Raw genomic sequence first — 27764 nt, 5'->3', positions numbered from 1 at the left:
AGACCTCAGCCTAGACCCGGATCGGCTTAGAAATCTCAGAAATGGTCTGCCGTACGGGCCAAAAAACCTAGCCCAGGGCCTGCCGGGCTGAACTTGCACCCTGGTTAGAGTACATTAGAGGAGGGAGCCTCCATTGGACCCATTGTCGCGCAGACAGAAGACCCATGCGGACATCGGAGAACAGTTGGTTCTTTCTCTCTCTCCCTCCTGATTATGATTTCTCTAAGTTTTCTTCTCTCTTAAACCCTTGATGTCTCTAATAACTTGGAACCCTAGGACCCAAAAATACTAAACTTTGAAACAGTTTGGTGCCTCCTTTGCCCTCCTTGTATTGGAATTCCTTTCCCTACCTTTCTTTCTCATTTTCCATGAATTTTTTGTCCATTTTTTTTCAAGTTATTAACACGAATGGTGTTGTTGTAGGAGGTAGAACCTTTAGTTCCCTTAGACGTAAGAAGACAACATGCAATCCGGCTCCAACAGGTGGGCACTTTGTCTTTTGTTATGATTTTTTTTTTTTTTTTTCATTTTAATGGGGTTTGGGCTCCTGTGATTATAGAGAACGTTGGCCACTGTGTTCAGCTTACATGTGAGGAATTTTCTATGCAGCGTAATTCTAGGCTTCAAATTTTAATATAACTTCTCATTTCCCAGTATTTCAATTCTATAGAAACAGTGTTTCAAGTATGTAATTCTTAAATAGATACCCAAAGACCATGTGATCAAGGCTCGTTACATTGTTAGATTAGTGAACTACTAATTATTATCTAGTATATATATCTGTTGGCACCTTGAGAGAGAGAGCTGGACGATAGTCAATGTGTACTATCATACTAGTGCCAATGTATTTATATAAAACCAAAATAGAATTACAATGTAAAAGAGACTCTTAGCTAGCTAAGCCTAAGACCAAACCATTATAGGAAAGTGAAATTTAAATCTAATTACAATAAGAGAAAGAAACTAACACACTTAGCTAGAAACATAATCCCACGGTGTTGAGGTCCATGGCACCTATGGACCTCCAACCGAGACTACACTCTTAACACTCCCCTTCAAGCTAGAGTATATATATATATATCTCATACCCAACTTGGAACAACCATAAAAAAACGTTGGTTGAAACAATGCCTTCATAAAGACATAAACACATCACCAAGATGATTGCCGGAGTTGACAAAATTGAAATAGTCTTTTACATAACCACATAACTCACAAAATGACAATCGACCTCAATATGCTTGGTCATTTCATGAAAAAATGGATTGCTAGCAATATAAATAACAACTTGATTATCACAATACATCTTCATTGGTTTAGGAATAACAAACCCCAAATCTTGTAGGAGAGACTTCAACCACATCAACTCAATTGCAGTATGAGGCATAGCTCTATACTCAGACTCTGCACTTGATCTAGCCATGGTAGTCTGCTTCTTACTCCTCTAAGAGATAAGATTACCACCAACAAAGGTGCAATATCCAATGGTCGATCGACGATCGTTGGCAACTCCAGCCCAATCAATATCATAATAACCTAAAACATCAGTGTGACCATGGTGGCAATAAATGAGACCTTTACCAGGAGCACCTTTGAGATACAACAGAATGCAACAAGCAACATCCTAGTGAGCATGTTTAGGACTTTCCAAAAATTGACTAATAACTCCAACAACAAAAGAAATATCCAAAAGAGTGACAGTCAGATAAATAATTTTCCCGACAAGTCTTCTATACTGATGTTCATTCTTAAAATCTTTTCCATCACTCACCCCAAATTTCAGATTTGGATCCATAGGGTTGTCAACAGGCTTACAACTTGACATACATGTTTTCGATAGAAGGTCTAGAACAAATATAGAGTGACCAGAGAAGCATTGAATGAACCCATATACATAGATAACTTTACTGAACTTGTCGAACTAGGAACGTGGAGATGGTTTCAGCCCATATATATATAGCCTTGTAAAAACGACATATCTTGGATGCATTCTCCCCCTGAGCAACATACCTCTACCCTAGAGGTTGCTCCATATAAACCTTCTCACCAAAATCACATAAAGAAACACATTTTTATATCAAGCTGAAACTAAAGCCAATCAAGATTGCTAAGGAGATAAGAACTTGTACAGAATTAAGTCGTGCCACACGTGAGAAAGTATCAAAATAGTCAACACCACAAGTCTGAGTAAAGCCTCTCACAACCAACTGAGCCTTGGGACGCTCAATTGAACCATCAGAAAGGTATTTAACTATGTAGACCCAGTGACACCTCACAATTTCCTTCCTTGTAGGTAAGTCAGTAAGGTTCCAAGTCTGGCGATCCAACATGGCATCTATCTCAACATCCATAACATGTTTCCAACTAGGGTGCAATAATGCTTCCTGATATTTAGTAGGTACAGATACAGTAGATAAAGACAATACAAAGATGCAAAGTAAAGGTGGAAGATGAGATACAATAACAAATTGAGATGCAGGGTAAGAAATTTGTTATTGTCGAGTGCAAGAACGAATACCTTTACAAAGAGAAATTGACAAATTAGGGGATGGAAGGTCCTCAGGTAAGGTGTCTGATGAAGTAAAGAGTGGCTGCTAAGGAGCAGCCTGGACTGTGGAAGTGGACTTGGGACGGCGCTTGTAGACATGCAATTGCTTGGTAGGGACACGATCAGGAATGGAATCAGTAAAACGAACAAGGATTGTAGGTGGTGGAGGCAATAAAAAATCAGAATCCGTTTGACGGCTCTCATCAGAAAGTATGGTGTAGACACAAAGAAGGTAACATCAACACTAATAAAATATTGATGGTCAACATTAATGTAGCTCTAGATAGGAAGAGATCCTACTGGAGGCCAATTTTCAAGGATCTAATAACAAAGGAATCAAGGGGCGTCTGGTTCTGCAATCTCAGTAGGATAGAATTACAATTTTAGGTCAAATCTAGGGTTAGGTTTATGAACATGGAGATGAATCTTATAGGGTATTGATGGGCAGGTCTAGGAGAAGCTCTTAACGTAGGTTTGGATGATGTTTAACTAAAAAATTGAATTTCAGAAAATTAGGGTTAGGGTTTTGGGTTTTAGAACTTAGGCTAAAACTAGGGTTTTTAATGGGATTTTAGTGCTAGGGTTGGGATCGAATTTTCCAGGTAGGGAGGGGAGGGTTCGATCTAAATATGAGAGGTTTTTATTGCCTGGAAGTACTAATTCTGGAATTTAGGGTTTTTTTTGCGTTTCGCAAAGACAAGGCAAACTAGGATTGGAGTGGGAGGATGGGGCTGCAAGTTGGATCGAATGGAGGGGATGTAGTATGGAGGCTGTGGTTTGAATTTGAAGCAATTCTGATGGTCAAATATGGCTGGGCAACAAGATCTAGGGTTTAATGGACTTAGGTTTAATGGAATTCAAACACAAAAATAAAGGGGATCGATTGGGGGGGGATTAGAGGATTAGAAGAAGAAATTGGTGAACAAGTTGCAGCAGAAATCCCCTAGCAGCAGTTTGAACAGAGTTGAAGGATAGAACCTGACGACACAAGGAGTCACAGGAGATCCACCTGCCTTTCTTCCTTGATAGAACCACAAGGCAACACTCACAAGGAGTAGCAGCAACAACAATCGGCAGCAACAAATTTTGTTTTTTTTTTTTTTTTTTAATTTTAAATATTCAACTGTGGAGAGCCTCCCACGATTTAGCTTTATTTATAATAATAGGCCAAAGGCCAAATCCTATTACAAACTAAATTCCTTCTTCCTAAATCGTGGAAGGGAATGACTACAAATCAAAAGCTAATAATTTAAAACAATGAAATGACCTAATTGTCCCTAACAACTTAAAATAAAAGACTTAAATAAAATCACTTAAATTGAACCAATGGTTCAACCGGTTCAACTCAATAAAACACTAAATCATGAAAAATAAACTAAGTATAGAACCTACTAACTATAAACCTAAACTATGGCTCCAATCTAAGCCCTAAATTCAGGGCTATTTCTTCTTTTTCTTCTTCCTTCAGATGTGGGCACTTGGTGCTGCATCAAACATGATTATAGTATTTGTAATCTTTTTGAGTACGAGCATAGCTGGGAAATACACACTTGGTAGCACATGGGGATAATTTATTAAGTCTAGGGAGAAGGTTATGAACAAAACAAATACAACCAAACACCCATGCAGGCAATCCAAAAAGATGCACACCAGGAAGGACAAGAAAGAATGGAGATTTATTACCAAAACAACTAAAGGCATGCGGTTTATTAAATAGCAAGCAGTAGGGACAACATCACTCCGCAAATATTTAGGAACATGCATATGAAACATCAAGGGTGTGGGGTTAGTTGTTTTGGTAAGTTAGAAGTCTTAGGCTTGATTTGGTATGATTTCTATTTCAATTTCAGGGGGTGATTTCTATTTCAAAAATTATTTGGTTTGATTTTTGCACCTTATGTCAGTGAAATAGAAATCAAGTTGAATAGAAATTTTGAAATAGCTGAGGCTGTTTCAGAATTTCTATTTCATTTGATTTAGTACTCTTGCTCTTGAATGAACACATGGTTAATTTCATGGACAAGGTAGTACTTTCATGTTAAAAATAAAACACCACCATTCTTCTCCTAAGGGTCGCACCACCTCCACCCCACTCCCACCATTGTCACAACCACCACCACCACCACCACCACCACCACCACTACCACTACTACTCCGCTACCACCACCACCACCACTACCCTGCCATCACCACCACTGCCACCACTACCGTTGCCACTGCTACCGCCACCACCACCACCGCCACTACTTCCACAACCACCACCACCACCACCGCCATCGCTACCCCTTCACCACCACCACCATCACTACTTCCACGTCACCACTACCCTGCCACCATCGTCACCACCACCACCACCGCTACTACCCCGCCGCCACCACCACCATCCTTCCCAAAGAAATATAGATAATCTATTCTTAGAATTTGAACTATCAAATGGATTTTTTTTAGGGTTATTTTCAAATGCCCTTTTGAAAATTGTCAAATTTACAATTGCCCCCTAAACTTTCACTAATTTCATATGCACCTTTGCTTTCCAAACTAAGTATCACTAAAGTCCCTCCCGTTAGACAGAGACGTTATGTTCTAACGCTTGATATTTTTTGTACATGGTTAGACCATTCTGCCCTTGATGGAGTGGAATGGCAAAAATGCCCTTATTTTAAAAAATAAAAAAATAAAAAACCTGTAACCCATTTTTCTAAATCGATTGGGGAAGATGAGATGCAGGTATCCTTCAACCCCTATTTTCCTTTCTTCTTCGATTTCTTCTAATCTTCCTTTTCTTCTTCTTCTTCCCTGTGTTCTTCCATCTCTATGCATTTCTCTGTTTTTCTTCAACAAAATTTCCATTCTGATTTTTAGTGTTCTCGTGTGCATCAATTGTTTCATTTGCATAAAAAAATGCCATTACAGTTCTTACATTCTGATTATGTTCCTCTTCTACAACCGCTATAAAAAAGAAAAAAAAAAAAAACAGAACCCTTACGTTTAGGGTTTGAAAAAAGGTGAAAATTGCGGTTTGTAGTTCTGCATTCAAAATTGAACTGCTAGTTGTTCCGTCTAAATGTGTGGTTAACAGAGATAATAGAGGTTATGGAAGGATAAAGGGAAGAGACATGATTAGTATACGACGAACTGTATATGGTTGAGGTACTTTCTCTTTGCCCAGTTCAGATTCAACATTTTTATTTATTTTCCATTTTTTATTTTATTATTTTTTGGGGTTTGGGAGGTTCTCTGATCCTTTTCTAATCGACATGGTTTCTTCTGGTGCAATGATTGGTGATTCCCCCTTCTTTTAGTTATAATCAATTTTAATTTCTCTCCCTGAATTTTAATTATTTCAGATTTTCGTGTTGGTATTTTCCAGGTGGAGGAAGTCATTGACTTTGTTAGAATGAGAAGTAAAAATGGGTTTCTTTCTCGTTCGAGTTTGGATGGGATTAGGGTTTTCGCTGGTGTGATGATCTGATGGAGCTAAGTTTCCGATTGCGAGACCTAAAATTGAAGGGATTTTTTATGCTTTGACGTATATTAAAAACCTGTTGCAGAGACGCTTCTGTCGATGTATATGAGGAATTTGCGGTTTTAATGGAGGTGGGAGTTGGTTTGACAAGTTCTCACATGTTAATTGGTTTTCTGTTTGATGGGTTTCAAGGAACCTGCAACTCATCTTCCATTAACCTCTATTATCTTTGTTAATTACAAATTTAGACGTATGCATTCTTCGTTGAGTTGGGAAAAAATTGCAGGTTTGTTGGGGTTAGTACTTAGAAGGGCTAATATTGGGGAAGATGGGTTGCAGTTTTTTTTTTTTTTTTTTTTAAATTTTTTTTAAGGGTGGGCATTTTTGTCATTCCACTCTATCAAGGGCAGAATGGTCTAACCATATACAAAAAATGTCAGACGTTAGAACATAACCTCTCTGTCTAAAGGGAGGGACTATAATGGTACTTAGTTAAGAAAACAAGGGTGCATGTGGAATTAGTGAAAGTTCAAGAGGGTAGCTGTAAGTTTAGCCATTTTCAGAGAGGCATTTGAAAATAATCCTTTTTTTTGTTATTGAAATATTTCATATTGATACAACCAAAACAATTTCAATTTTTTGACCAAAAATCTATTCGTTGACTATTGCAAGAAATCAATCAAATAAGTGTATCTTCAAGAGTCCAAAGGTTGTAGATAAATCAAGTTGTGTCTTTAGAAATATATGTTGTAACTACTCTTATTAGCTGACAGGATCTGGTTTATTGAGTTGTGTCTTTATTGCATGTGTAGAGGACAACGCAATGACATAGAGGGTGTTCGTGGCTTGAAGGCCGACACACTCCTGACGAGAGGGTTTGGCTTCATGAATCAGATGTCTTTTCAGTTAATTCCATAGAAGCATTAATCCCTTCAACTGCTGACTCCTGAGGACATAGTTGGGCTTTAGCATCTTATGTCTAGATTACATGAAGTCTCTTAAAGAAGGGCTAATACGTCATGCCTGTATCATTAAAAGTGGTCTCTTCCCTCCTGTTTTCACCTCCAACCAACTCATCCATCTATACTCCCAAAACGGGCTCTTGGTAGAAGCCCGCCAATTGTTTGACACATTGCCTGAAAGAAACGTCTTCACCTGGAATGCCATCATCTATGCCTACATCAAGAACCAGGACTTATCAGAAGCCCAAGCCCTTTTCAATTTTGCTCCTCACAAAGACTCTGTCACCTACAATTCTATGATCTCTGGCTATGCGAGTTCTAATGGCTTGGAAACTGCTCATGCTCGCCAACTCATTTATGAAATGCAACAAAAGGGTATCTGGATTGATGAGTTTACCCTCACAACCATGCTGAATGTGACGGCAAACCTATCGGTCCCATCAGATGGGGAGCAGTTACATGCTTATATGATTAAAACTGCCAATGACTTGAACCAGTTTGCTGTGAGCTCTCTAATTGATATGTACTCCAAATGTGGATGTTTTGAAGAAGCTTGTCGTGTTTTCCATGTATGTTCAGTATCAAATTTGGTTTCAAAGAATGCCATGGTGGCAGCTTGTTGTAGGGAAGGCAGGATGGAGATGGCTCTTGATCTGTTTTGGAGAGTTCCTGAAATAAATGACATTGTGTCCTGGAACACACTCATTGCAGGCTATGTGCGAAACAATTATGGAGAAGAGGCGTTGAAGTTGCTCGTTCATATGGGAGAGAATGGAATCAGATGGAGTGAGCACACTTTCACTAGTGTCTTGAGTGCTTGCTCGAGCCTTAAGAGCTTGAAACATGGAAAGGAAATCCATGCTTGGATTTTGAAGAACGGTTTGAGTTCAAATCCGTTTATAAGTAGTGGCATTGTTGACGTGTACTCCAAGTGTGATAACATACATTATGCAGAGTTAGCTCATGCTGCATTTGGGGAAGAAAATGCCTTCTCGATCACTTCACTGATTGTGGGGCATTCCTCTCAAGGAAACATGTTAGAGGCACGGAGGCTTTTTGACTCATTGGCTGAAAAGAATCCTGTTGTCTGGACAGCTTTATTCTCTGGCTATCTTAGAATCCGACAGTGTGAACCAGTATTTGAACTTCTGAGGGAGTTCCTTGAAAAGGAAAAACATGTTCCTGATGCTCTTATTCTTGTCAGTGTAATATGTGTATGTGCAATACAAGCTGCACTGGATCCTGGGAAGCAAATTCATGCTTATATATTGAGAATGCATATTGAAATTGAAGAGAAGTTGAGTAGTGCTTTGATTGATATGTACGCAAAGTGTGGACAGATAAAATATGCAAAACAAAATTTCCAAAGAGTTCCTGGCAGAGATCAGGTTGTGTACAATGCAATGATAGCTGGTTATGCACATCATGGTTTTGAAAATGATGCTATCCAGCTATTTGAGGAGATGTTGGAGAAGGATATCAGACCTGACAGAATTACCTTCATTGCCCTTCTTTCTGCTTGTCGACATGCTGGACTAGTAGAAGCAGGGGAGAAGTATTTTGGTTCTATGACTAAATGTTATTCATTATCACCTGAAATTGATCATTATTCATGCATGATAGATTTATATGGGCGAGCTAACAAGTTGGACAAGGCCATGACATTCATGAGAGAGATACCAATCAAACTGGATGCTGTGATCTGGGGGACATTTCTCAATGCATGCAGGATAAATGGGAATATAGCATTGGCAAGGGAGGCAGAGGAGGAACTTCTGAGAATTGAAGAGGATAATGGGGCACGTTATGTGCAATTGGCTAATGCTTATGCTGCAGAGGGAAATTGGAGTGAGATGGGGAGGATCAGGAGGAAGATGAGAGGGAGAGAGGCCAAGAAGCTGGCTGGTTGCAGCTGGATCTATTTGGGGAACAAAGTGAACATTTTCACCTCTGGTGATAGATCTCATCAAGAAGCTGAAACCATTTACACTACATTAGTAAATCTGAGTGCAAGATTAAATGAGGGAAACAAATAGGTTTAAATAGAAATTTGGAGATTTAGCCATTAAGTGCCTTGTTGCAGACTTATCATATGGTTGGCAGTAAGAATTGTCTCCTTGCATGCATGCCCAGAGGGAACAAACCTGCTGTTGGATACTTGGATCTTTCTCAAGTAGTACTCTGATGCGGCAAATCAATTCGTATAAATGGGCAGAGGAAGCAGACCTACTGTTGAGTCATCTTTTTTAAAATTTTGTTATCTTTATGACAAGTAGGTCATTAAATGTTTGCGGCCATGGACTTTAGAATGTCCAACCTTTATGCTACTATTGGTATGAAAATACTTATGGAAGGGAGAGTACTTTGTGAAATAATCATCCTACTCATAATACTTTGTTGAGCATGACTAGGACTTTGGAGAAATGAAATCCTCAGTACTACTGGATTGTGTCACATTTTTTCCCTAACAAAATTGGACGCGAATCCTGTTAAAACCCAATTCTCAAAATAATTTCCCAAAATGTCGAAAGTACCTTTGTGACTAAAGAAGACAGGACATTTACATAACGTAAAGACTCTAACCCCCCTAATGCCTAAGCGACCAATGGAACCTCTTTGAACATAACTTTACTCATAAATTCATTATCCACTTCTGTGGTAATTTGTTGCTTATATGTCTGATGTGGGAGAGCTTCTGAATCTGATTCGTCATCAGCAATAGAAGTTACAGACATGGTGCCTTCTCCAGTTCGTTTTTTTACTCTTTTGCATGGAGTGTTCAGATCTTAACAAACATTTTATAACAGAGATAGTTGCTATAATAATTCCTTTTCCTTTAGAGCAGGAGCTAAATACGCAAAGTGCAGCATGAGACAAGGCTAATACCCCCTGGTCAAGACTCGCCCGGAACATAGCTATGTATGTATATGAGAAGTTGCAGAATGGAAGTAGTCATTTTTCCTTGCTTTTTTACCCCTTCTTTATGTTAGATTTTATATGTTGTAAGGGTATTTTAGGGACTAGTTAGTTTACTAGTTGCCTTATGTTGTAATTCTCTTTTTTCCCTTTTACCTCCCTAGGGAGGAGTATGTAATTTGTTCTATTCTCATTAGTGAAGTAATATAGGTGTGTGAGAGACATTCTCTCTAAAACACAACTCTTCCACCGAAATCTCTTCCTCTCCATTTCTTCATCTTCTTCTTCTTCTATCTTCTTCTTCTTTCTTACCGTACATCCATTACCTAAATCTCAACTTGGTATCAAAGCAACCTCCATTTCTGGTTTGAGAGTCGTCCTACAAGCTCTCTTCCTCCTTTCCCTCTCTTTGGAACCTTAGGTTACAAAGGGGTTCCAAGGAAGAGGCTGATATGTGAAAACTTTGAAGAAATCATGCCATATCTCTTGATGAAGCCTATGGAAGCACTGAGATAGGTCTTCCTGTGAAGACTTGGCTGTTTGAAGCCCAAATCAATGAAAGACAACCCAGAATACTGTTCTGTGAATAGTAATCCGAGAAATTACTGTTCCTTTTTCTGAAACAGCCCTTGTTCTCCCTCATCTTGGCTTTGTTGAAGCTTGGACCTGGCCCATTGGAGTCGCCCTAGGGTCCTCTTTCAAGCCCCCAAAATATTGGTTGCAAAAGAGGAAAGCCCAAGGTCTACAACTCACTTTTTATGCTGCTGCTACAGTAACTCCGCCTGTTCTGGGAAGTTTATCTTGTTTCTCCTTCATCCAAGGTCAGTTGGAGATGAAATCAGGTCCTGTGGAGTCGCCTTGGAGTCTACTTTCAAGCCTATATGGGCTCAGCTGGTGATATCTAGCCCTCTTTTTCTGCTACTCCAAACTTTGATGCTCTATAATGCTGCCAGTTGTTGAAATAATGACTGTTTTGTGATATACTACTGTATTGAACCTATTTGATGGGTTTTATTTGCTGAGTTATATTGTTTCAAGATTATGGATTGTTTTATAATGGATAGAAGGTGCTATTGGTGAAGAAGGGGGCTACCAACCTAGATGGTATGTGATACTTTCAACTACTTGGTGTTGGTGAGGTGTGTTGTTTGAGTCTCTCGTGTTGTTGTGTGATGCCATTACACTTTGAAGCATATGGTGGAATTGGATATTGTTGAAGTATTAGCTTGGTTTGCTACCTAGACTGCAATTACCAGTGTTTGAAAATTTCTTTTTGGGTTGAGAATATACTCCCCATTGGATTTGAGTATCATTTCCTTTTCTTTGTTCATTCCTACATTATGTCAGCTCTTGGTGGAAGAGGATATAGAGGGGGAGCCAGAGCATGCACCTTGTTGACTGAGGATACACCTATGCGACCTCCATATGGACTACAGACAGACACTGGTGTACTGCCAGCTTCCACTTTACAGGCCTCTACATTTGGCTCTTCTACTACCTCTGTGTGGGTCATTGACTCTGGAGCCACTGACCATATGACCGGCATATCTTAGTGTTATGACTCTTACTCTACCTATTATGGTCAGGAAAAGGTTAGAGTTACTGATGGTTCCTATTCTTCCATTTCTGGTAAAGGTAGTGTCCATGTTACTTCATCTCTCTCTCTTGACTCTGTTCTACATGTTCCTCAGTTTCATACTAATCTCCTATCTGTGAGCCATCTAACCAAATCCTTGAATTGCTCTGTTACTTTCTTTCCATCTCATTGTGTTTTTCAGGATTTGGTGACAAAGAGGGTAATTGGCAGAGACCGTGAGGAAAAGGGGCTCTACCTTCTTGATACAGGTCCATCATCTCTTACGACTGCTCAGTCATATGTATGTGGGTGTAATGACAATAGTAATGTTGACTCTGTTATGTTGTGGCATTAGCGTTTGGGTCACCCTTCTTTTGGTATTATGAGGGCAAAATTACCCCGCCTGTTTTCTTCCATTCCTTCTTCCCATGTGTTTAAGTGTGAACCCTGTTTATTTGCCAAACATTTTCGTTCTCCTTATCCTTATCATGGTCATAAATCTGATGTTCCTTTCCATATTGTGCACTCTGATGTTTGGGGACCATCTCCCACTACTTCTCTGTCTAGCTATCGTTATTTTGTTTCCTTTGTTGACGACTATTCCAGGTCCACTTGGACCTACTTGATGAAGCAAAAAAGTGATGTTTATGATGCTTTTAAAAATTTTTATCAACTCATTTGTACCCAGTTTCATACTCGCATTCAAATTGTTCGTTCTGATAAAGGGGGGAGTATATGTATGGGGGGCTTCAACAGTTTTTTACTGATCATGGCATTATCCATCAAGTTGCTTGTGTTGACACCCCTCAACAGAATGGGGTGGCAGAAAGGAAAAATCGTCATCTGTTGGAAATCACTAGGAGTCTCTTGTTTGGCATGCATGTTTCTAAGACTTTTTGGTTTGCAGCCCTTCTTACTGCTGCATTTTTAATCAATCGCATGCCCTCTAAACTTCTTGGCTCCAAATCCCCTATAGACTTGTTGTTTCCTCAGACTTCTGCTTTCTCTCTTCCTCCTAAGGTGTTTGGGTGTGTCTGTTATGTTCATGTCAATAAATGTGTTCGGACCAAGCTTGACCCCAAAGCACTCAAATGTATTTTTCTTGGATACTCCTCCTTTACCAAGGGGTATAAGTGCTACCATCCTTCTTCCAGAAGGACATTTCTCTCCAAAGATGTTACCTTCTTTGAATCTATTCCTTTCTTTACTTCTTCTCATCATCCTCTTCAGGGGGAGAATAGTGGAAATGAAGAGGCTGCTTCTATCCCTTTCTATCCACCTTTGCCTACTCCGTTTCTGTTTGATATTGGGAAACACAAAGAAGGGGTTGTTGTTGATACTGGTACTCATTCAGGTAATGATGCTAGCAATGAAACAGAAGGGGCTGTTGTTGTTGAAAATGGTTTTGGTAATCAGAAAGATTACCACATTACATACAAAAGAGGTGAAGGCTTGCATAATACAGGACATAAGACTTGCCAAGAGCCCTCTTTGGATCCTCATCCTAAGCTCCACCGACCTCATTCAGGTGATATCCGTCCTCCTCTATCTGATTTAGACCTTCCGATTGCTGTTAGAAAAGGAAAGAGAGCTTGTACTAACCCTATTTCCCAGTTTGTTTCCTATGATGCTCTCTCTCCCACAAGTCTTGCTTTCATTGTTGCTCTTTCTTCTGATTCCATTCCCAGGAATCTCACTGAAGCTATGTCTGACCCAAAGTGGAGGCAAGCCATGTCTGAGGAAATGATGGCTCTTGAGAAGAATGGTACTTGGAAATTAGTAGATCTTCCCAGGAGAAGAGTCCCAGTCGGATGCAGGTGGGTTTATACAATCAAGTATAAGTCTGATGGTACAATTGAAAGGTACAAAGCAAGATTGGTAGCCAAAGGTTATAGTCAAGTGTATGGGATTGATTATCAGGAGACATTTGCTCCTGTAGCTAAACACAATTCTATTCGGGTTCTCTTATCATTGGTAGCCAATAGGGATTGGCCCCTATTCCAGTTGGATGTGAAGAATGCGTTCCTCCATGGTGACTTAGAGGAGGAAGTATACATGCAGCCTCCTCTTGGCTTCAAGTTCCCTTCAGCTGAAGGCAAGGTGTGTCTCCTCAAGAAGGCTTTATATGGTCTCAAACAATCTCCAAAAGCATGGTTTGAGAGGTTCAGGCAGGCTATTCTGAAGAATGGATACTCTCAAAGTCAAGCTGACCATATCTTATTTACTCAGCGTGGTAATGGTACCATTACAGCCCTTATAGTCTATGTTGATGACATTATTGTGACTGATAGTGACAGTGTTGAGTTAGCTAGACTGTAGTCCTACTTGGCTCAACGGTTTGAGATTAAAGATTTGGGTCCCTTGAGGTATTTTTTGGGAATTGAAGTGTCACAGTCCAAGAAAGGCATCAACATATGTCAAAGGAAGTTTGTTCTTGACTTGTTAAAAGAGACAGGGATGTTGGGCTGCAAACCAGCGAGCTCTCCTATTGAGCAAAATCACAAACTAGGAGAAGATTGTGGTCCCCTTCTTGTTGATGCAGGGAAGTACCAGAGATTAGTGGGGAAACTCATCTACCTATCTATGACTCGCCCAGATATTTCTTATGCAGTGGGAATTGTGAGGCAGTTTATGCATGCCCCCAAGAGTGGGCACTTGGATGCTGTATACCGTATACTTAGATACTTGAAGTCCTCCCCAAGGAATGGACTATTGTATACCAGGCATGATCACCTGAGGATAGAGGGCTTTACAGATGCTGATTGGGCTGGATCCATCTCAGACAGAAGATCTACTTCTGGTTATTGCACATTTGTTGGTGGTAATTTGGTTACATGGAGAAGCAAGAAACAACCTGTTGTAGCTAGATCCAGTGCAAAGGCAAAATTTAGGGCAATGGCACATGGAGTTTGTGAACTTATATGGCTGAAGCGATTAGTTCAAGAGTTAGGGTTTGCTGCAAATGATCCTATGCGGCTCTATTGTGACAACAAGGCAGCTATAAGCATTGCTCACAATCCGGTACAACACGATAGAACTAAGCACATCGAAGTGGGCCGGCATTTCATCAAGGAGAAAATAGACTCCAGCTGTATTTGCACTCCTTTTGTGAAGACAGGTGATCAATTGGCGGACATCTTTACCAAAGGGCTTTCTTCTCTCCAGTTTGGTACCCTATTATGCAAGCTGGGAATGCATGATATTTATTCTCCAGCTTGAGGGGGAGTGTTAGAGTTTATATGTTGTAAGGGTATTTTAGGGACTAGTTAGTTTACTAGTTGCCTTATGTTGTAATTCTCTTTTTTCCCTTTTACCTCCCTAGGGAGGAGTATGTAATTTGTTCTATTCTCATTAGTGGAGTAATATAGGTGTGTGAGAGACATTCTCTCTAAAACACAACTTTTCCACCGAATTCTCTTCCTCTCCATTTCTTCTTCTTCTTCTTCTCTTCTTCTTCTTCTTCTATCTTCTTATTCTTTCTTACCTTACATCCATTACCTAAATCTCGACTCTTTATCCCCATTCAACATTGGTGCTTCTCTCTCACTCCTGAACTGATGGGGTTTTCAAGTCACCTAACGAGTAACGATTAAGGTTTAGAAAACGTCAAGTAAACCAGAACTGTAGGGATAAGGAACCAGATCAGAGTGGGAGAAACTTAATAGCTTAACAAGGACTGATCCTGATGCAGTTGAACTTTGGTTAAGTGATCTAGTATTGGGGCAGAATATACCAGTGAATTCTGACTGAAATCCTTTGGTCAGATCACAAGTTATGGAGAATCCTATTCTGAAAGAAACAGTGAACAGAAAAATGAATTAGAAAGTAGATTCAGAAATTCAGATTTAGTAACTATCATAATTAGTAACTGCCAGGATTAGTAACTATCAAAATTACTAACTCAGATTTTGAAACTCAGAAATTTAGAAATTAGAAGGATTTAAAAACTAGAAGCAGAAATTAGAAGCTGATGGCAAACTGTGATTTAGGAGTCGAAATAATAACTGATAAGTTTCAGCAATCAAACCAGAAATCAGAATAGCAAATCAGTTTCAGAAAACTGGAGTCAGAAACTGAATAGTAGTTAGGGCTTCTGAAATGGAGGGGCATATTTCTAGTTTGAAAACAGAACTGAAACTTGTAACAAAAGGGAAGTAGAAACAAAACAGACAATATTAGAATCGCAGGTTGAGAAATTCTGACCAGCTTCAGTTGGAGAAAAGGGGAAGATTGATAACAATCAGGAATCTACCTGATTAAACTGCTGAACTGAGTCCACAACAGTCCACTCTTGACTCTTGAGTCCTCAGAAGTAACACTCTTGAATCCCGAGAGTAAGGCTGAGATCCACATACCAAAGTAGCAGCCAAAGACTTTCTTAATTCATAAATTCCTGAACTGAAAAGGAAACATAAACTGACTAAGAAGGTGAAATAATAATGCAAACAGCTTGAAAACAGGACTGAAATTATTGTAACCTATTTCAGCCTAAGTACTCGCAACATTGTAATAATGAATCAGAGAAAATAGTTAAAAAAATAGAGGCCACCAATTTCTGGTTCCTTGGGTGAACCAGAACTGCACCACATGGTCTGGAAAGAATCAGAAAATTGGTTCAAAGTTGGACCAGACCAAACCGCTGGCCATTTTGGCTGTTTTCTTCTTCTTTCTTCTGCTAAGACATGACTGGAATTCTCCATCATGAATGCTGGCAAGTCTTACTGTAGAGATAATTGAATTAGGGTAAGACTCTTTTGATCCTTAGATCACACAGGCCTTGTATTTATATTAAGTAGAATGATAAGGATCCAAGTACAAATAGGAATCAACCTCAGTCCTAATCATATTAGGGATTCCTAGTACAACTAGGAATACCAAACTAGGATTCGGTTGAGGGAGATAAACAATAAAAAAGGAGAAAAATAAAAGAGAAAAATAAAAGAATAAAGAGGAAACATCCTAATCTAACTAGGGGTACTTCCCCAATCGGTTAGGAAGTAGTCCTAATAGAATTAGGACTACTTACCCCAATCGGATAGGGGATAAGTAACCTATTTCAACACTCCCCCTCAAGTTGGAGCATATATATCATGCATGCCCAACTTGACTAATATAGGATGAAACAGCTTGCTACTCAGTGCCTTAGTGAACACATCAGCTAGTTGATCAGTAGACTTCACAAAGGGAACACAAATGAGGCCAACTTCAAGCTTCTCCTTGATGAAATGTCGGTCAACCTCCACGTGTTTAGTACGATCATGCTGGACAGGGTTATGAGCAATGCTGACAATAAAGCATCATAGGAAGATAGACAGCAACACCGATATCCTGCAATAATCCTCTAAGCCACAGAAGTTCACAAATGCCTTGTGCCATCGCACGGAACTCGGATTCAGCACTAGACCTTGCCACAACATTATGCTTTTTGCTACGCCATGTGACAAGATTCCCACCCACAAAGGAACAGTAGCCAGAGATAGATTTCCTGTCAAGGGAACCAGCCCAATCGGCATCAGTATAGGCTTCAATTTTCAAGTGACCATTGGAAGATAGAAGAATTCCCTTTCCTGGAGCCGACTTCAAATACCTCAAAATACGACGGACCGCATCCAGATGAGAGGAATAGGGATCATGCATGAACTGACTCACCAAACTTACAGCAACTGCAATGTCAGGACGTGTGTGAGAAAGGTAGATTAGTTTGCCCACTAACCGCTGATAAGCACCCTTGTCAACAGGTTCACCCTCTTTCTCCCTAAGTTTTGTAGTAGCTTCCATAGGAGTATCTGAAGGATGACAACCAAGCAGCCCTGTCTCAGTCAATAGATCAAGGACATATTTGCTTTGGGAAAGAAAGATGCCCTTTGAAGATTGAGTAACTTCTATCCCTAGAAAATATTTTAGGGAACCAAGATCTTTGACCTCAAACTCACGGCCGAAGAATTTTCAAATCCACGATTGCAGCATCATCATTACCATGACCACAATATCATCCACATAGACTATGAGAAGAGTAACCTTGTTACCAAGTCGCTGATAAACAACGTGTGATCGGCATTGCTTTGCTTTTAACTCTTGAGATCATAGCCTTATGAAATCGGCCAAACCAAGCCCTAGGTGATGCTTTAAACCATAAAGGGCACGCTTCAATTTACAAACCCTGCCCTTAGTCCTGTCATTAGAGAATCCTGGTGGAATGTCCATGTATACCTCCTCCTTAAGCTCTCCATGGAAGAAGGCATTTTGACATCTAATTGCTGAAGATCCCACCCAAGATTTGCAGCACAGGATAATAGCACCCTGACGGTGTTGAGCTTTGCCACGGGTGCAAAGGTCTCCTAATAATCAACTCCATAAGTCTGAGTGAACCCCTTTGCAACCAGACTTGCCTGATATCGATCCACAGAACCATCAGCCTTCTGTTGAACCACAAAGACCCATTTACATCCAACTGGTTTTTTTCCTGGAGGAAGATTCACAAGTTCCTATGTATTATTTTTATTCAGTGCTCCCATTTCTTCCAACATCGCTGCCTTCCACTTTCCATCTGTAGAAGCTTCCTGCCAATTTTTAGGAATCGAAACAGAAGAGAGAGAAGATACAAAGGCACGAAAAGAAGGAGAAAGAGAACTATAAGAGACAACCCGAGATATAGGATGTAAAGTACAAGTCCTAGTACTTTTGCGATGAGCAATAGGTAGGTCGGAGGAGGAGGGATTACCAAGAGATGGAGGATCTGGATCTGGAGCCGGCAATTGAATGGGTATTGGTGCTAAAGTGGATTGCATCTGCCCTCTGTTGGTTCTGCCCCTTGTGTAGGTGAGTATGTTGGAGTTGTCAATTCTCTTCTGAAATTCACCAATAGTTCTCTGCACTGGAGTCAGCTCCCCCTGAATAGGAACATTAACATCACTATTTTCTATGGTCTCCCCTCGTAAAGGATTCCCAGAGGAGTGAGGGAGGAACAACGTGAGAAGGTGGGGCAATGTCCAAAGGTGATCAAGCAGCGGCCGTGGGAGGCTGGGCAGCAGCCAAAGGAAGCTGGGCAGCAGCTGTGGGAGGTTGGGCAGCAGCCGTGGGAGGCTGGGCAGCAGCCAAAGGGGGCTGGGCAGCAGCTAGAGGAACCTCCAGTGGAGGAATCTCAAAAGGCACATCTTCACTTGTACTCTCCCCCTGAAGAGGTGATGAAGAATAATAAGAAAGCGTCTCATGAAAAACCACATCCATACTAACCAAGGTACGACGGGAAGGGGGATGGTAACACTTATAACCTTTCTGGGTCGGAGAATAACCCAAGAAAATACAACAGAGCCCCCTAGGCTCAAGTTTGCCAGGGGAGCTAGTATTCCTAGCATAGCACACACACCCAAAGACTTTGGGAGGAACAGTAAAGGAGGAATGGCCCAATAAAATATCAGAGGGAGTACGGGAACCAAGAACCCGAGAAGGTAACCTATTGATAAGATAGACAGCAGTGAGGACTACATCCCCCCAATATTGAAAGGGAACATTCCTCGCAAACATCAAAGCCTTGGCCATTTCCAGGAGGTGGCGATTTTTTCTTTCTACCACGCCATTCTGAGCAGGGGTATCAACACAGCTAGTCTGGTGAATAATGCCATGGTCAGCCAAATACTTATGAAATTGGGACTCAATATACTCAGTTCCATTATCACTTCTCAATATTTGGAGAGTAGCCTGGAACTGAGTTTGTATCATTTTATGAAAATGTTGAAAACAGGAGAAAACCTGATTTTTAGTATGCAAAAGATAAACCCAAGTGTTCCTAGAATGGCAATCAATGAAAGACACAAACCAACGATGACCAGAAATAGATGGTTTACGACTAGGGCCCCAAACATTAGAGTGTACCAAATTAAAACAAGTAGAACTTCTTTTATTTGAAATAGGATAATTTGAACGTGTCTGTTTGGCCAGAACATAGGCCTCACAAAAAAAGTCATCCTTAGTACGTAGGGTGACCAAACTAGGAAATAAATGAGCTAAAATGCCTAAAGGGGGGTGACCTAACCGAGAGTGCCACTGGTAGAGTTCAGAAGAGACCAAGGAGTTCTGATGCAGCGGAGATGGTAGTGGAGAGAAGCGACCGTCATCAAGCAGATTCAGGCCACCATGCACTTTACCCAATCCAATTGTCTTCCCAGAGTCCAGATCCTGAAATACACAATGAGAAGGAAAAAAAGTGACTTTACAGTTAAGATCACGAGTAATACTACTAATGGAAAGGAGGTTAGTAGTAAAATTAGGTATGTGCAAAACAGAAGTCAAGGGAAGAGAAGAAGTGCATTGTATGATTCCTGTTCCAGATATGGAGGAAAGGGAACCATCAGCCACTTTGACCTTATCTTTCCCAGAAGTGGGAGAATATCTGTTAAACAGACTAGAGGAACCAATCATATGATCTGTGGCTCCAGAATCTATGATCCAAGGATGGGAAGCCATAGAAGCACAATGACCTCCAAAAGGAATACCTGACCGGGCAAAGTGTGAACCTGAAGGAGCCGAAGAATTGGCAGTCGCTGATGTAGTAGAGGTAGTGGCAGCAGAAGACCTGAGCATACGTAGGAGTGCCTGCATATCATCCTAGGATAGACCAGTTTCAATAACAGGGGCTGCAGTAACAGTCGCAGTCTGATGTGCCTTGGGCTTTGTCTTTATCTTTGTCTTGGCAGCCCGCTTAGCTTCAAAATCTGCCGGTTTCCCATGAAGTTTCCAGCACCTCTCTTTGGTGTGATAGGGTTTGTGACAGTGCTCACAAACAACATTCCCTGTAGTAAAATCACCAAGAGAAGCAGTGCCATTAGGTGCATGAGAGGCTGGGGCAGCAGCCCTGAGAGCTGATCTATCTGTAGTAGGAGGGTGCAACATGGCAGCCCTACGGTTTTCCTCAGAGGACACCAGGGCATAAGATTGTTCAAGTGTGGGAAAAGGTTTATGGCCCAACACTAGAACACGAATCGGATCATTTTCCACATTTAAGCCAGCCAAGAAGTCATAGACCCTAATCTTGTCCACATGCTTTTTATAGGAAGCAATGTCATCAACTGTAGTAGGGTGAAAATCAGAGAAGTGGTCCAACTGTTGCCACAGGCTGCGGAGAGTAGCATAGTATTTCGAAACAGAAAGGTCTCCCTGAGTAGTGTGAAGTACCTTTTGTCGAAGTTCATAAACTTGGGCATCATTACCAAGCAGCCCGTAGGTTTCCTTGCAAGCAGCCCAAATCTGGTCGGCAGTATTCAGAAGAAGAAAATTATGCTGTAGTTCTGAAGTCATAGAGCCTATGAGGTATGACATGAGAACACCATTATTGGCAAGCCACTTAGTCTGAGCAGGGCCTTTATTACTAGGCTTCACACTAGTGCCATCAATATGGTCTGTGAGACCACGGCCAACAATGGCAAAGGAGGCTGATCTGGACCATAGAAGGTAATTAGAGCCATCCAGTTTGATAGGGTTAGGTGAAAAACTGTGATAATCTGTCTTGTGGTTGCTATCATGATCCGAGGTAGCTGTAGAGTTGGTAGAGTCATCCATACCGGCAGCAGAGAATGCCAAAAAATATCTTCAAGTGATATCCAAAATATGAGAACCAGCAGCCAATAAGAACCCTATATCGATATGGTCAGGGTTTTGAAAAAACCCTGAATTTGATGAAATCGATGAAGGATCCAAGGGGCTGAAAAAAACCTGCAGTGAATGGACTTGAACTGAGGATAAGGAGCCCTTAAGAATGGGAGAAAAATCTTCCTGAAATCAGATTCCAAAAAAAAACTGCAGTAGCGCTAAATCCGATAGAGGTAGGGTTTTAAAAAACCCTATTTTTGCTAATATCGATCTCAAGGAGGTCCTCTTCAATAAAACTGAACTGTGGGAGCCCAAATTGCTGTCGAGTGGGTCCAAATAGGTGGAGAAGAAGCCTTCAAAAAATCAGATACAGTAGTGAGCTCAAACGCCTAGATCGACAATTGTCAGGGTTTGGAAAAAACCCTGATTTGGTAAATATCGATCTCAAGGAGGTCTTGAAACTATGATCAGATCTGAGATAGGAACAAGCAATAATAAGATATTCCTGCTGCAGTTTCTGGTCTTCAAAAAAAAAGGAGATGATGCCTTGTATTAGAAGTAGAAGCAATCCTCAAAGAACTGAAGCTCCAATTTGTGCAAGCTGGAAGTGCTGGTTCCTATCGAGCAGAATTATGTAGTAGCATCCATGAGGTAATGGGGGCAGCAACTGGATCGAAAGATCACCTCATCAGTGCTGCCCTATGTGACAATAGAGAACAAGGGAGAAGAGAAAGGAGAGACCGAGAGAGAAAGAGAGAAAAAAAAAACTGAAATATCGTGGGAGATGGTCCCTAATTCGAGATTAGCTCTGATACCATGTAGAGATAATTGAATTAGGGTAAGACTCTTTTGATCCTTAGATCACACAGGCCTTGTATTTATATTAAGTAGAATGATAAGGATCCAAGTACAAATAGGAATCAACCTCAGTCCTAATCATATTAGGGATTCCTAGTACAACTAGGAATACCAAACTAGGATTCGGTTGAGGGAGATAAACAATAAAAAAGGAGAAAAATAAAAGGGAATAAAGAGGAAACATCCTAATCTAACTAGGGGTACTTCCCCAATCGGTTAGGACTGCTTACCCCAATCGGATAGGGGATAAGTAACCTATTTCAACACTTACTTTGTGTTCCTTCTGAGTATTTCTACTGTCTTTTATTGATTCCTTTGGTTCCCAACTTCCCATACTAGTGACAAGATCATTTATTTCTTATCCAGAGCTGTGTATAAAATGCTGCTTTTTATTGGGATTTAAAATTGAATGTATGATAAAGTGGAATCTCATCATTTGGACAAAAAGCTAATATGTTGATAAAGGGTGTACCCAGTGCACGAGGCTCCCGCCACTGTGGGGTCTGGGGAGGGTCATAATGTATGCAGCCTTACCCCCACTTCGCAGAGAGGCTGTTTCCCTACTCGAACCTGTGACCACCAGGTCGCAATGGAGCAACCTTACCGTTGCACCGAGGTCCACCCTCAAAAGGCTAATATGTTGATGAACACATAAAAGACAGATGCCTCTTCCCCTCCCCTCACCCCCTCCAAAAAGGGGGTGGAATCTTGGTTTGGATCTTATCATTGTCATTCTGTGATTTGGAAACTCATTGATTTTGTTTTTTGGGGGTGCAGGTTGGTTTGATCAGTTTATTCTTCTTGTAATCTTCATCAGCGCACCACTTTCACTTTAAACATGTAAGTTGAAAATAGATATGTAATTATTTTGAAATCTGAGTTGGTAGCAGAGGCTAGCAGCTTCGATTAAACCGTGTTTCTGTTTGTTTTCTTGGTTTCCGGTGATGAAGGTATAACGAAGATGTTGCCAATAGATCCCACAAAGAAGATTTTTTTCCAACGCTGGATAAGTGAAGGGGATCTGGTAATCGTGTACGAGAGGCACACCCACATGACGGCCGTCAAGGTCTGCGGTGGCTCTGTGCTCCAGAATCGATTTGGTGTTTTTGAACATGCAGACTGGATTGGAAAGCCATTTGGGTCCAAAGTGCTGAGCAATAAGGGTGGGTTTGTTTACCTCCTCGCACCAACCCCGGAGCTGTGGACTTTGGTTCTAAGCCACAGGACTCAGATTCTATACATTGCGGATATCAGCTTTGTTATCTCTTACTTGGAAATTGTTCCCGGCTGCTTGGTTCTTGAGTCGGGCACAGGGAGTGAGTCTCTCGCCGCCTCACTTGCCAGGGCTCTGGCTCCTTATGGTCATGTTTACACGTTCGACTTCCATGAACAAAGGGCTGCCTTGGCTAGGTAACTGAGAGATTGAAATGTTGGTACTTGTTCACTACCCCCCTAGAAGATATTTATCAATCTGTGTAGTTTATTGCATTCTGTTTTCCGAAATGAGTTTCTTTCTCCACTGTTCTAGTAGGGTATTCTTTAAATCAGTAATTTTCATTAAGTAATTCAGTTAGGAACTTAAAGGGGTAATTGTAATTCAGTCTCTGAAGACCTTCAAAATCTAAGCTAAGCAATCATGAAATTCCCATTGGCTTGCTATATAAACTTTCTGACACTAGTCTCTATGGGTGTCTTCGGTATCAATTCTCAGAATCTATTCTGGCACAGAAACTATTCGGAGTCGAAAATGACCAAATGGTATCATTTCTGGGACCCTATTTCTCTTCCTGAGAACGGGGTTCTCAGAATGGGTTTTAAGCCATTTCTTAAATTTATGAGAAAGTCTTTCTCAGATGTTGCGATCAAATCTTAAAAGGCACATGTACTGATGGTCCAGGGGTAAAAGGGTGAACCCATCTGTTATTTAGAATCAAAACTCATCACTCGTCCCTCTTCTCGCCACTGCAACTTATCTCTCCTCCACAACCAACACACTGTACAAAGGTAACTCTCCATCTCTGTCTGTCTCTGTCACTCTCCTCCCCTTTCCCACAGACAGCAACAGCCGGCGATGTCTACCGAGCCTCCCCTTCTCTCTCTCTTTCCTTCCCATTCTTCTGTCTCTGCGACCAGCGGCCACTCCCTGCTGTATCTCTCGCCCTCCTGACCCCTATTTCTGTCTGTGACTGGTTTCGCGTGTGAGGTTTTGAAGAACAACTCCACCTCCTGTCCCCCCTTCTCTTTCTCTTTGGCAGCAATGGCTAGTTGCTGTCTCCTCAAATCTCTCGCTCCTCCCTCTCTGGCAGCGATGGCTGGTCTTGGTATCTGCAAATTCTGAGTCGTGTACTCTGTACGAATATTTTCCTCTCTCTCTCTCTCTCTTCTGTGCTTGTGCGTGTCGGCAACAGCCAGCAGTGGCCAGCCAGGCTGCCACCTGTCTGCCCCCTTCACTCTTTTTTCATTCTGTCAATCTCACCCCCTCTCTGCAGCTCCCCTCCACCCTTGAGCACCATTGTATGGGAACTTTTTCAGGTAAATGTAAGTCTTTGGATGGCAATCTATCAGATTTCCCCCCCCCCCCCCCTTTAATTGTCAATTTATCATGTCTCTTTCTTACTCTGAATTTATAGTCAAACCTTTTCCATTTCTTGCTCAATAATCATTCTAAGATTCCTTTCTGTGAAAGACCAGAATAGGTTCGGAGAAATTATATCAAACAGACCCTAAGAAATGGAAAACTCAGCCATTATCATGATTGAGATACTGCGTAGGCTATTTGGAAGACTGGGTTTCTCTCTTTTTCATTAGAGCATTGAAATGTTGGAAATCTTGTATGGGGATTTGGAAATGATAGGAGAGGAAGAATTCAGCTGATTTCAACAGTCAATTCAATCTGGTTGGATGCAGATGTTCAGGTCAAGTTAAAGGGGTAGCTCAATTGCTACTTGTTAGAGACCTGAAAGTCTGCTAGAATTTTCCGAGCACTTAAAATCTCAATAGTTACCAAAGAGAATGTTTCATACTACTTAAAAAATTGGACACCCTCCAAATATCGGAGGTTTTGTTTGTTTGTTAATGAGGCCTAATTGAGTACCTTGTGAGATTCTACTTGTGTCAATCATTAAATCCTCCTTGGCAATGTTAAAGATGTAGACTTTGTTAACAGTTCTTGGTGTGAGTGACCCACAAAAGTTCTTGTCTTGTTGATGTGAAATTTCATGTGTTTAGATAAAGTGGGATCCCTTTGACGGTTAGACCTAGACCAACCTTGTAAGAATGGAATAAACTGCAATATAACAGAACTTGCTGGTTATAAGAGTGGGTTTGAAGGCTGGAAAAGAACTTTATGGGCTGTTAACACAAATTTGTAGGTTGACATCAAGGATGTGAATCTTGGATTTTGATCTAGGGCTTATTCAATCATGGAGCTCAATTTCATCTTATATTGTATCTCCTCCCCCCCCAACCAAAAAAAAAAAAAAAAAAAAAAGTTTTGAAAGAGGTCACCTTCTACTAAAAAGGTATTCGGGATATAAGTTCTTGATTTCAGTTTTGGATATAAATGAAGAAGTGATGCATCCATGTTAACCACTGGATATAATTTTCTCTTTATGAGGTGCCACCTGTTCCTAGTTGGCAGAGCCATATTAACTAAGTACCTGTATCCTAATATTTGAAACTTAGATGGATCCGACTCATCGACACCTACCTTCTTGAAGAACCCTAGTTAATTCCCTGTAACATGGGTTCCAATTTGTTTAATCTATATTGGATATATTCAATGATAGATCCATGCCAAAATTGCTGTGTTGATTAGAATAACTCACCTCATGTAACTTTATTACATTTTGAAATATTTTTAATTGAGGTGGAAGGTTTTGCTGGAGATGAGTCTCTGAGACATGCTGTATATTTACACCATGATTTCATGTGCTGTACTCTGTTTTATTCAATCGGGAGGATTTTGTGAAGACTGGGTTGAGCATCTTAATTACAGTTGAAGTTAGAGATATTCAAGGCAGAGGGTTTCCTGAAAATTTTTATGGACTGGTGGATTCTATTTTCCTTGACCTCCTCCAACCTTGGCTGGCAATACCTTCTGCTGGCAAAATGTTGAAGCAAGATGGAGTTTTGTGTTCCTTTTCACCTTGCATTGAGCAAGTGCAGCGGTCATGTGAGAGTCTCAGAACAATCTTTACTGGTATGCATTACCTCAGCTCATTTCCATAATTTGCATTTTTCATCTGGGAGTGACCTGGCTAGTTTTACCCATTATTTGGTGGATAAACTGCCTAATATATTTATATGGTGAGAATGATTGCAGCAGGGGGGTGGGTGGGAAGCAACTAGCAAGGGGTTAAGAATGAAGGTGTTGTGGGGTTAACTAATGTAGTTATATTGGTTTCATTAGCATTTGCAGTGGTAATGCTCACTACATGAATCAAGCCATTTTTACAAATTAGTCCCCCTCCCTCGTCTTCCATTTTGGGATATTTATCCAGCAAGTAGGGGGGGGAGGGAGGGAGGGAGGGAGGGAGAGGAAAAAAATTGATTTTCCTAGTCTTGTACTTAATTCTTTTCTTCTAATTGATTGATAAATTTTTTGTTGTCCATAATCGAGCTTGCTCTTTTGTTCACCTGGTTGTGTGTGTAGATATAAGAACATTTGAGGTCCTCCTCCGCTTGTATGAAGTCCAAGAAGGTAGGAGGGAGTTCAGTGGAGATGATGATGATGGTTCTCTGGGGTCTCTTCCTTGCAAGAGGAGCCTGTATTCAAGTGGAAGAAGCAATGGGAAGGAGAAATCTAATGCTCAAGCAGTCATGCCTAGGCCGTGCAGTGAAGCAAGAGGTCACACTGGCTATTTGACATTTGCAAGACTCAATTCATGTAGTGGGCGGTGAGACTACCATCCCTACCAAGCAGGATGTCAATGATGTTGGCCTTACTGTAAAAGTTCGATCCAAGCCCCTCACAAAAGCCTGAATGAAAGAAGAAATGGTCCATTAGATTATCAAAAGCATTGAAAATGCCAGGAAGGAGTAAATTTTGCTAGTGGGTATCTTGGAATACTACTTACCGTTTTCCTCTTATTGGGTTCCATTTGTTTTGACATAAAATAGCCGGAAAAACAAATTTTACAGAAAATTTCCGTTGTTTGTTTTATAAGTTCGAAAATGTTCATGAGGTAGAATTATACCAGATAACCCACATTTTCCAGAAAACTCCTTGGTAAATTTTACGCCAAATTTGTTGGTTAAATGTTCCTTTGTAACTATCAAGATTTGCTCTTCAATATCGTCGACACGGTTCCATCTTCCATCTCCTCGAGCCTTGCCTCTCTCTCTTGAAGGTCAACAACAAGAATGAAATACAGAGAGCGAAAGTTCCTCAAGGTGAGGAGAATGGAGGTTGGAATGATCGAAGATCAGCGATTGGAATGAACGATTGCTGAAGAAAGGAGGTCATGGTAGCAAGTTCACTTGGTTCGATGACAGATTATTCTCACTGGTTGAAATTGGATTGCGGAAAGAGGCAGTGGATGTCAACGATCACAATTTTGAAGATCCTGAGCCTGAGCACAATTACAGTGTGAAGATTGAAGAGCGACCTAGCAATCATGGACACAGCAGCAAAAATGGGGGCGAAGGCTCAAGTCTGTGATTGTCTGCAACAGTGAGACATGAATACTCTACTGGTAGGTAATTTTGCAATTTTTTTTCTCCCTTTGTTCGATTCCTCTCCGTTGCCTTTTTTTTAACTGCTCTTCTTCATCTTCCTCTGTCTTCTTCAGTTGGAGATTTAGGGGCTGGAACCCCTTTTGAAAACAAATTGCGATCCTTTACAACAAAATT

General features: G+C 40.8%; 3 protein-coding genes across 4 annotated transcripts in view; all 3 read left to right on the top strand.

Annotated features, from left to right (window-relative positions):
• Positions 1-182: 182 nt before the first annotated feature.
• Positions 183-9361, top strand: LOC122658442 (putative pentatricopeptide repeat-containing protein At3g18840). Of its 2 annotated transcripts, none has more exons than XM_043853409.1 (2): positions 183-483; positions 6867-9361. In XM_043853409.1, the coding sequence occupies exon 2, from the start codon at positions 7003-7005 to the stop codon at positions 9010-9012; it is 2010 nt and encodes a 669-aa protein (XP_043709344.1). In that variant the 5' UTR covers positions 183-483; positions 6867-7002; the 3' UTR covers positions 9013-9361. The 2 variants fall into 2 exon arrangements, with proteins under 2 accessions (XP_043709344.1, XP_043709343.1); XM_043853408.1 differs by having other exon boundaries at positions 6827-9361.
• On the top strand, positions 6295-27000 carry LOC122658444 (tRNA (adenine(58)-N(1))-methyltransferase catalytic subunit TRMT61A-like). Its single transcript, XM_043853414.1, has 4 exons — positions 6295-6300; positions 22862-23318; positions 25865-26112; positions 26566-27000. The coding sequence occupies exons 2-4, from the start codon at positions 22873-22875 to the stop codon at positions 26811-26813; spliced, it is 942 nt and encodes a 313-aa protein (XP_043709349.1). The 5' UTR covers positions 6295-6300; positions 22862-22872; the 3' UTR covers positions 26814-27000.
• The window catches only part of LOC122658443 (vacuolar protein sorting-associated protein 26A-like), a 51757-nt gene continuing 40746 nt past the window's right edge, over positions 16754-27764 (top strand). Inside the window, exon 1 of the mRNA XM_043853411.1 lies at positions 16754-16788. The gene's annotated coding sequence lies outside the window, so the exon portion shown is untranslated. The remainder of the gene's footprint in view (positions 16789-27764) is intronic.

This window comes from Telopea speciosissima, chromosome 4 (assembly GCF_018873765.1).
Source record: "Telopea speciosissima isolate NSW1024214 ecotype Mountain lineage chromosome 4, Tspe_v1, whole genome shotgun sequence".
NCBI classification, from domain to species: domain Eukaryota; kingdom Viridiplantae; phylum Streptophyta; class Magnoliopsida; order Proteales; family Proteaceae; genus Telopea; species Telopea speciosissima.
The sequence above is the reverse complement of the archived record's forward strand: the minus strand, read 5'-3'. Positions and strand labels throughout refer to the sequence as shown.